The 11,180-nt window shown below is 35.1% G+C and overlaps 1 protein-coding gene across 1 annotated transcript in view; it reads left to right on the forward strand.

The window, feature by feature from the left end:
* HDAC9 (histone deacetylase 9) overlaps nucleotides 1-1,721 on the forward strand; it is a 903,132-nt gene extending 901,411 nt beyond the window's left edge. Inside the window, exon 27 of the mRNA XM_049642883.1 lies at nucleotides 1,023-1,721. Coding sequence (XP_049498840.1) covers nucleotides 1,023-1,324 — 302 coding nt within the window. The 3' untranslated portion in view covers nucleotides 1,325-1,721. The remainder of the gene's footprint in view (nucleotides 1-1,022) is intronic.
* Nucleotides 1,722-11,180: the final 9,459 nt, after the last annotated feature.

Here is an 11,180-nt window from a genome sequence, read left to right on the forward strand (position 1 = left end):
CAGGAGTTGAACACTCAACCGACTGAGCTAGTCAGGTGCCCCATCCATTTGTCTTTTCTATTCTAGTAGAACTTTTTTTTTTTCTGTTTTTTTTTTTTGAAGTAAGCAAACTCTGCATGCCAAATTCTTTCCTAATTCGTCAGGCTGCAGAGATAGTTCTAACCTGGTAAGTCATGTCAGCACCTAGGAATATTCTCCTGCTTTGATTTGAGATGACTCAATACTTCACACACACACACACACACACACACACACACACACACACACACACAGAATAGCTTAGGGGCTGCAAGAAGGCCATTGACTCTGCTTTTTCATATTTATCCCACTGGCATGTTTTCATGAAATGACCTCCTCTTTTCCTCATTCCCCTTCCCCTCCTCAAAAAATGAAACTTCCATATGACATGAGGAAGGGTGCCAACATCAACCAGTGCATATATTAAAGTTTTAAATCAATTATTGTTCTAGTACACACCCTGGGGTTAAGAAAGAAAGAACATCCAGGACTAACAAACCTGATTGTTCTGGCAAAGTTGCCATTCAATTCATGCTGGCATTTTGGGGCTTTTCTTTTTCTTTAATATTCTAACCTCATTTTTTTATAAAAAGGTAATGGCTCAATAGCAATTTTTAACATTACTATTTCATTCAGTTTCTCCATGAGACTTCTACCTCCCAGTCTCTTAAGGATTTCCCAGGGGGCACAATGCCCAGGGTTTGCTTACTTGATTGTAGAGACAGCTGCCAGTCTGATAGTGAGTTCATTAGACCATGGATTATTCCTCACTTTATTACCCTCTAAGCAAGGGAGAGACTCAGGCTGGGGACTATGAGCACTTCACAACTTGGCAGTCGTAGACTGAGAAAAAGACTTAATCATAATATTTAAGAAACCAAATTACAGCTATGTATAGCATAGAGAATTTTAACTCAACAACTGCTCTGAGTTGGACCTATATAAGTAGTCTGATTAATACTGCTCTAAAATTCCTATTAAAATATGATGCATTTTTTTTCTAGGCAAGTACTGGAAGTCAGTTAGGATGGTGGCTGTGCCAAGGGGCTGTGCTTTGGCTGGGGCACAGTTGCAAGAGGAGACGGAGACCGTTTCTGCCATGGCCTCCCTGACGGTAGATGTAGAACAGCCCTTTGCTTCAGAAGACAGCAGGTATGGATCCAAGATGGGGGAGTCATTAAGGTCAGTAACATCCAGGCTCATCATTAGCATTTGTGAACCTCTCTCCAGGCTTTCCTTCTCCTGTCTCCTCCACTTCCACCACCTGTGTTCTCCAAAGCCACAGATGCCACAGCACACACTATAGGCCACCAAGAATTCCATTCTTAGTGGGAAACACAGAACTAGAGCATGTGGTTGCAGTTCACAGAGAAATAGAGGGCGTGAGATACATGGTGAGAAAAATCACTCCTTGTTGAGTAATTTAGTGCAGATCATTATGGAAAGAGCTGCTTGTGGGCTTTACTTCTTAGTTATCTCTCATTTTCCAGATATTCTTTTTCTATCATCATTTTGAAATTACTGTTATAACAAAGTGAAAAAACGAGAGCAGAAGCTGGAGGTATTACTAGTCAATAAGTTAGAAAACCTAAACATGTATGAGCTCCTTATATGACTATTCTTGTGGTACAAGGACTGGATAAAGATACACGTGGCCTACAAAGGAGATGGGAATGTGTGAAAAGGAATGTGTGGACTCTTCAGTCTGATTTTATTCTATCTTATGATAAGAAGTTGAATCCACTCAGTCTTCATATGAGTATAGCTTTCAGGAAAAGAAAAATAAGGTTAACCTAAGATTGAGTTTGCTTATTCTCCTTCTGAGAAATGCTTGTTGGTTTGTGCATTTTGGTGTTCATCATCCTATCATACAGACAGTGTTACATTCAAGATTTCTTTTAAGTCTGCCAGAACCAAATCCATCACAAATGTACATATATTAACATTGGTGCTTTCTGTAGCTGGCTTCAAAGTCACATTTTCTCAATTTAAAAACGAATCAGGTGAGGCTTTACTAAAGCTCTTCCAGCTTGCACTTTTAAAATGCTTCTGAGAAGGAAATATATTCCCTCTGTCAATAACATCACCATTAATTACACAGATCCTGCTACCTAGTACCTAGTTGGCAATTTTCCCAAGAATGTGCAAATTTGAACCGTTTTAGCTTTCTTACTTTTACTGGACATTCGGAGTTTAATGGATTTAACATCTTGCTTTGGTGAAGAGCAGGAGATGCATTGAATAAAATATTTCATTTTTATGCAAGTATTTTTCTTACTATAACCATTTAAGACCAGATTACCTGTAAAAAAAAAAAAGTTGTATAATACTGTATTAGAAGGCATCTTCATATGGGCATCTGGAGCATAAAGGGAAAACTTATTTCACTTCTTCGATAATATGAACTAACCCCCTGCAGTTCCCAGCTAAGAACCAAACCAAGTTCATAATGCAAAGGTGTCGCAATTATTCCCAAAGCCAAATGCAGTTAGTTGTCTGTCATCTGAGGACTATAAAACTGAGCAAACTAACATCTGTTAGTGTTGGATATAAAAGGAATATATTTGTTCTTTAGAATTCATTTAATACAGAGAAGTGAAGTTAAATTCCAACCTGAGTGAAATGAATTGTAAATAATTTTGCTTAGAATAATTAAGAATGATAAGTCATGTTATAAGCCCCAAGTAGTAAAAACAATCTCAGAACTTTGGCATGAATTCTCTCTATAAGTATGCTTGCTTATCCTCAGGTAAATAATGTGTTTGACTTCTGTTAATCAATGGGGACTTAACCCTGGCTTGAGTTCTCAGTGATTTTTTTTTTTTAAGAGTTCACAGTGATTTTTAAGCTTCCTCTGATAGCAGAGAGAGAATGAGAATGGGAATGTTCTGATGTGTAGGGAAAACAGAGTTTAAGCTTGGGACCTGGATTCATGTTTGTTTACCAGTATGAAACACACTGTATCTATTTTGATTGATTTTTCTTATGGAAAGAAAAGTAGTTTTGCCTGAAATATTTTCCAAGGCTCTGCACTCACTTTTTCAGCAGAGGAAAAGAAAACTTCTTCTAGAATTGGCTTTTGCATTTCTATTGAACCATGCATGAATTTCATCAGAGAGAGTCAGAGACAGAGAACCCTTGAAAGCCACAGCACATTTGTTCTTTTCAGGGGCATGCTATTAGAATTGTCTCCCTACTCAATACAGGAAAGAAGACTTTCAGAATTAGATAAATTAGATAAATATATAGATAAAATAGATAAATAGAATTAGATAAATAGATGGAAATGTTCTTGGGCCTTTGTTATGAATGTAATATTATAAGTACACAGGAAATTAAAAAATTAGAAAAATCAGAATGCTAAATGAATGGAAAAGAGTGAAGGCAAGATTCTTTTTATAGGAAATTCTTGCCAGTTATTTTGGAGGATATATTGGTGTTTGGAGTGAGATGACTCATTTTGTACTAAGATTTTGGGTAAAGCAGCTCTTTTCCTGGCCAACTCATATCTGACTCATTTACCACTAGTGAATAAGGGATAAAATGCTCCTGGCTAAGAACCATTGTAAGTATTTTTTGTTCATTTTTCTTGGATTGGGGGGGGGGGGCGCAAAAGGGAGATGACAACACATTGCAAACAGTTATTTCATTTTTTACAACTTATTGATGGACCATGAAGAATAAATTATTAGAAAAAGGCTGATATGTGGGGATTCATTTTAGAGATGATTAACTGAAATACAGTTTTCAAAACATAGTTTTCAGGTGGCAAAGGACTCGAGTGAGAAAGAAATCAATAGCAGACCAGGAAAAAAAAGACAAAAAAATGAAAGGGGCCCACTTATATGTTCAAAGATTATTTAAATAGATAGACCTGGTCACTTAGAAGAGAGAACTATGATTTTAGGTTTCTTCTTATTTGCTAGACTTCACCTTTAAAAGATTATAGTTTGCATTGGTTGGATATCTGTTTCAAATGCTTCTACTTTGAAAAGGTCAGTGCAATATTCAGGTTTATTCTTGGATACCAGTTCAGGCTGTGCTGAAAATCAAGAAAAATCTCTCTCTGACAATCAAAACTTCAGGATGATAAACTATTCAGTTATCAGGAGCACATTTACAATCCAGAATTCCTGAGTGTCTCTTTCTCTTTTTTTAAACCAAAACAGAAACTGAAAGTTACATTTTCTTTTCTTTTTTTTTTTTTGTTTATTTATTTTTTAGAGAGAGAGAGCATGTGAGCATGCGCAGAGGAGGGGAAGAGAGAGGGGGAGAGAGAATTGTAAGCAGGCCCATGCTATCTGCATAGAGCTGGGTGCAGGTCTTGATCTCACAGTTGTGAGATCAAGACTTGAGCCAAAATCAAGAGTCAGACACTTAACCGACTGAGCCACCCAGGTACCCTGAAAGTTATATTTTTCAAATGTCAGTTTGACCTGTTGATTATAGTGTGAACCATGTTAGATTTTCTTAATACATTCCAATCTGGTTGCTTATTTAATTATTTAGTCTTCTAATTTTAGCAACTTTTCTCATGAGATGGTTTCAAGTCATTATTTAATACAGAAGTATGAGAAAATATATGATTCTAAATGTAGCCATTTTGTTTTTTGAATAACTGTCTTATTCATGAGTATAAAAAATGTATAACGATAAATTGGAAAATCCCAAGTATCATCTCCCTATCACTGGTGATAGTGAATGGCCTATCACTAGTGCCAAGGACATTTTCAACCACATTTTTCTGTATCTGAATATTTATATAGAAATATAGACTACTATTAAAGACACATTCATGTCTAGTATTCCTAGAAACACAACTTTGTTTTCTGTTCTTTAGGATTATATCTCCAAGGCTTCTAAAGCTTCTGACTTTTTTTCTATGATGCCATTATTTTGAGTACTTGTTTATCTAACCAAGCAAACATTCCAATATAAACTTTATTCTGAATTTTCATCCAGTGTCAACAAAATCTTAGTTGAAAAATGGGCTAAGTGGGCTAACGATTTGGAAGCTCCTGGTAAAAGGAAGGATAATCTGTCCCTTCTTCTCTTCTTTTTCCTCTTCTTTCTGGGGACCATCTTTTTATCTCTGTTTTTTTTGGTGCCTATCATGTGGTCACGGGGTATGTTTAAAGTCTGACTTAGCATGTTAGGGTTCAACCCAGTGCCCATTTATATATTTTAGGGTTCCTTCTGAATTCTTAAAAGAAGTGTTTTCTAAGGAAAAAGAAGCACATTTGAATGGGACTATAAGTAAAATAAGATCACATGATAACTTCAGCTTCCTATCATTTCATCTTCATCTCTATTCCTTCACTCTTTTCTTCTTAACACTACAAAGGATGAATAGAGTCTGAATCAGCTTGCACAGATTCAAATCCTAGCACCAACTTAATAATTGTGTGGTCTCAGGCAAGTCACTTATCTCCCTGGGCATTGTTTTCCTTGTATTTAAAAATGAAGGGAAAATTTCATAGGGTTTTGAGGAGAAAATGAAACAGTACTTCTTAACACAATACCTAATACATAGTAAATACTCAGTAAAGATTGGTTTCATTATTTTTTCCATCATTTTTCTTCTTCCACAATTTATTTTTGCCTCCTTTAATACATAGTTCATCATCCAGTGATGTATATTAGAATATAGAGGCTGTACCTGGGCATCTATGGCTGACTGTTAATAGGTTAAATCAGTAGTACAGTCATTAAACACAAGGGATTGACAAATAATCTCTAAGCAATAAATTGGTTGAGTTCATTAATCTGTAATTAGCTGACTTAACTCAAGACTTTCACAATGCCTAATACATTGTAGGTAATAAATAAATACTTAATGAATGAATGAATCCAAAGAGAGAAGATGAAATACTGTGAAAATGGCAACATTTTGTAATGATACCTTAGCAATTCTTGTCTCTCTCGATTTACTATGTTTTGTGAGAGAATTAGTATTTTTATATTTTTGTAAGTTTTCAAAATGTTTATTTTATATGTATTTTATATGTATTTATATGTATTTTTATATGTACTTTATATGTATATGTTTTATATGTATAGGACTAATTGACAATGTCAATTTTCAGATAACTAGAAACCATAGTACTCATATCATAAAGATGGATTGACTGAATAAATATAATAAAGGAGGGAGGAGGCAGCAAAGTATCTTTCTGAATGGAGAAAGGAATTGTCTTTAGGGAGGGAGACAAACATGGGAGTGATGCTGACAGATTACAGGATTATCCTCCAATCTGCGGAATGAGGAAAGAGAATATCCAGTCCATTCATTCTTTAAACACATCTGATTATTCTGTATGTGCTGGACAAAGTGTTGAGATTCAGGGTCACAGAGCTTCCTCACAGTCCCCAAAATGTTCATATACTTGCGGATTTTATTACTTTTCTATTGCTAGCTTTAAAAATTACTGTAAAATTAATCAGTGGCTTAAAATGACAGAAAGGTCAGAAGGCTGATAAGTCTCTAGGCTAAAATCAAGAGGTTAGCAGGGCTTGAGTCCTTTCCTGGAGGATCTAAGAGAGAATCTGCATCCTTGTCTTTTCCAGTTTCTAGAGGCTGCCTGTATTCCTTGGCTCATGACCCCCTTCTGTACCTACAAAACCAGCAGATATACATCCTGCTGACCTTTCTTCACTTACCACATCTCTATCTGACTGAAAGAAGAAAGCTGGGAAAGCTGGCTTATCAACTGGGAAAGATTCCCTGCTTTGGAAGACTCATGATTAGATTAGCTCCACTAGGATAATTAAGATAATTTCTTCATCTCAAGGTACTTAACTTTAATCACATCTTCAAAGTCAGTTTTGCCATGCAAAGTGACTATATTCACAGCTTCCCAGGATTAGAACATAGACACCATTAGAGGCTATTATTCTTCCTACCATAGGATTAGACATGAGCAACCAACTATAAGTGACAAGTAATTTGCTATATTGAGCTGTAGAAAAAAAAAGGAGAAGACCTAACACAGACCAAGAAATGGGAAACAAATCACAGAGCAGAACAACTGAGCCAGGGTAGGAAAATATATAGGATTTCACCTAGTAAATAAGAAGAAAGGTATCTTGAGATAGAGACAATAGCTTGAGCAAACCATCTACTTTTTTAAACATCTACTGCCAACACTGAGTCCAAAGTACCTTCATCTCTTGTCCAAACTCTTATAGTAGTTTCCTTACTAGTTCCCGTATCCATTTTTGCTTCCTTTCTAATCCAGTTTCTACGGAGCAATCAGGGAGCTCTTCAAAACAAAACAAAACAAAACAACTGGAGAGCAAATCCTGTCATGCCTCTGCTTAAAACCCTTCATTGCCTTTCCATTCCATTCCATTAGCATTATCATTCTTAACAGGACTCATAAGCCTCCATGATCAGTGAACTTATTTCATTTTTTTTCACTTGATTTTAGCCAAAAGGCCGAGAAGCGATATTTCATTTTTTTTTTTCAAACTGGAACGTACCTTACATATACTAGTATGCACAGATTTTTTTTTACCTATTCCATACTCAAATGAACATCACTCAGAACAAGATCAAGAACATTTTCCTCAGCCATCAAGTTGCCTTGTGCCTCTTAGTCAACGCCATTTCCTCCAGAGGTAATTCGGTTTTTTTTGGTTTTTTGTTTTTTGGTTTTTTAAAATAGTTTCAACACTGTAGATTAGTTCTGCCAAACATTAAGTTTCATTTAAAGGAAATCAGTAGGTCATACAGATTTTTGTCTGTCTTATTTTACTCCACTAAGCATAATGCTTTTGAGACCCATATAGTCAGTAGCTTGTTCATTTTTGTTACTCTGCAGTATCCTCCTGTATAAACACACCATAAGCTGTCTATCCTGTGGGTGGGTGTTTGGCTTGTTACCTACTTGAAGCTATTAATTTATTTTTCTGGGGGTTTTTATTGAGACATAATTGACATGTAGCATATTTTAGGTATAAAACATAATGATTTAATATATGTATATTTTGTGAAATAATCACCGCAATAACCCTAGTTAACATCCATTAGCACACATAGTTATAATTTTTTTCTTGTCATGAGAACTCTTAAAATGTATTCTCTTAACATTTTTCAAACAAAAAACCACAGTGATATTAATTATAGTCACTCTGAGGTACCTTACATCCCCAGGACTTATTTATTTTATAATTGGAAATTTGTACCTTTAGACCACTTTTACCCATTTTACCTTCCTCTTACCCCTACCCTCATCTCTGGCAACTACCAGTCTGCTCTCTGTATGTGTAAGTTCAGAGGTTTTATAGATTCCACAGGTAAGTGAGATCATATAGTATTTGCTTTCTCTGTCTGATTTATTTCACTTAACATAATGTCCTCAAGGTCCATCCAAGTTGTCACAAATGCCAAGATTTTCTTCTTTTTTATGGCTGAATAATACTCCGTTGTGCCACATTTTCTTTATCCATTCATCCACTAATAAATACTTAGGTCGCTTTTATGTCTTGGCTATTTTAAATCATACCGCAGTGAGTATGGGGCTGAATATATCTTTTCAAGTTAGTTTCTCATTTCCTTTGATAAATACCCAGAAGTGGAATTGCTGGATCATAATATAGCAGTTCTATTTTTAATTTTTTGAGGAACTCCCATAAAATGTTTTCATAGTGGCTGCACCAATGTACAATCCCACCATCAGTGCATAAGGGTTCTCTTTTCCCCTCATCCTTGCCATCATTTGTTATATGTTGTCTTTTTGATAATAGCCATTCTAACATGTATGAGATGGTATCTCATTGTGGTTTTGATTTGCATTTACCTGATGATTAGTGGGCGTTTAGCACCTTGTCATGTCCTGTCAACCATCTGTGTGTCTTCTTTAGAAAAATGTCTACTCAGGTCCTCTGCCATTTAGGGCTGTTATGAATAAAGCTATGAAAATTTATTATTGTGGTAAAAAGCATGTAACATAACATTTTCCTTCTGAGCCATTTTTAAGTGTACAGTAGTGTTAACTGTATGCCCATTATTGTGCAACATATCTCTAGAATTTTTTCATCTTGCAGAACTAAAGGTCTATACCTGTTAAACAGCAATTTCTCTTTTCCCTATTCCCCAGCTCCTGGCAACCACTATTTTACTTTCTGTTTCTAACAATTCAACTGCTTTTGATACCTCATATAAGTGGAGTATGCAGTATTTGCCTTTTGTGACTGGCTTACCTCACTTAGCAAAATGTCCTCAAGGTTCATCCATATTGTAGTATATGATTAGGTTCTATCCTTTTTAGTGCTGAATAACATTCCATTGTAGGCATATGCCACATTGTCTTTATCATTCGTCTATTAATGGACATTTAGGTTGCCTCCACCTCTTGGACACTGCGAATAATGCTTCAATGAATATGGTATGCAATTATCTCTTCAAGATCCTGTTTTCAATTCTTTTGGATATATACCCAGAACTGGAATTGCTGGATCATATGGTAATTATATTTTTAATTTTTTGAGGAACCTAAGTCTCTATGAAATTTTTGTACAAGTTTTTATTTTGTGAACACAGCACTCAATTTTCTTTGATATATACCTAGGAATAGAATCGCCAAGGTGTAGGAAAGCCATGTGTTTGTAATACACTTCCAAACTGCTCTCCAAAATGGTTGTGCCATCTTTCATTCCCATCAGCAATGAATGACTCCTCCAATTACTTCATATCCTCACCTGCACTTTGTAAAATCAGTCTATAATTTTAGCCTTTCTAGCGGATATGTAATGGTATCTTACTGTGGTTTTTATATTTTTTCCAAAGACCTATATTCATGTTCATATCATGCCCCTTGGCACATATACTCCATACTGTTTGGAATACTTTTATTCCCTTTCTTCCCACTTGACCATGTACTGGCCTCCCCATTTTCTTCCACTTATCCAAAAAATTCAGATCAAATATCACTTCCTCTTCTTGGAGAATATTCACTGACCATCAATCCCCAAATTAGGTCAGGTACCCCTGTTCTATTTTCTGTCTCCTCAATACTTGTAGTACCTAGAACAGAGCCAGGGTGCATAATAGACATGCAGTAATTATAATTTGAATCAGTGAGAGATTCAGTAAACTGTGGAGTGCCAGAATTAGTAGACATGTGGAGCTTTGGGAGCTGTGGGAAGGTAAGTGTGGCAGCCATTCTGGAAAGCAGTTTAGTACTATTTACTATACACAAAGCATATTAACTAGTAATCCTGCTTCTGAAGATGGTCTTGTCTAAAGTCATTAAAGTATATATATAGTAGGAAGTTCACTACAGTTTTATTCATGGTGGGTAGACAGAGGGAGTCAAACCTGGGGTCCATTATTGGGAGAATGAAATAGTTAAAATGTGGTAGATATAGATAGATAGATAGATAGATAGATAGATAGATAGATCATGGAGATACCATGTAGTACTTGGCAGTGACAGACTAGATAAACATAACTACATGGATAGATCTAGTAAATGCAGAACTAAGTGAGAAAATTAAGCAACAGAAATTATATATATAATATACATATTATATATAATATATATAAATATGTTAGTTTATAAATAATATGTAAATATATAAATATATATTAATTACATAAAATAAAAATATATGCTCACAAAACAATAATATATAGCTCTGAAGAGTACCCTACAAACAAAATAATGTACATAACAGGCATTAGATTGTCTGCCTTGAAGGAGGAAGAAAAAAGTAAGATAATAATGGGATTCAAACAAGTCAATGAAACAAGAGAAAACACTTATTACTAAATGACATTATTCATATAAACAAAGAAATACTGTTTTAAAAATCATAGGAAATGAAATACATTTTGGGAAATGTACAAGAATGTAAGGCAAATACAAGAATTTAAATTTATGCTATGTATTTTCTCAAGTTAAATTGTTTACTTTCTGCTTTATATTTTTGTAAGTTATTTTAACCTGTGATTGCTGGACTGAACAGATCCTTCTCTTAAATATATGTAATCTTCACTCTTTATTGACAGAGAATCATCAGTGTTCACTGTTAAGTTGGCTTGCTAGAGTAGAAGTTTATGTCTTCCAATTAGCCAAACTATTGTACTAAAATTTATCTTTGGAGGTTTTATTTTATACGTATTGTTGACCTTACTGTGTCTGCATCTTACCTACTTA

This window comes from Panthera uncia, chromosome A2, assembly GCF_023721935.1.
Source record: "Panthera uncia isolate 11264 chromosome A2, Puncia_PCG_1.0, whole genome shotgun sequence".
Classification (NCBI taxonomy): Eukaryota; Metazoa; Chordata; class Mammalia; order Carnivora; family Felidae; genus Panthera; species Panthera uncia.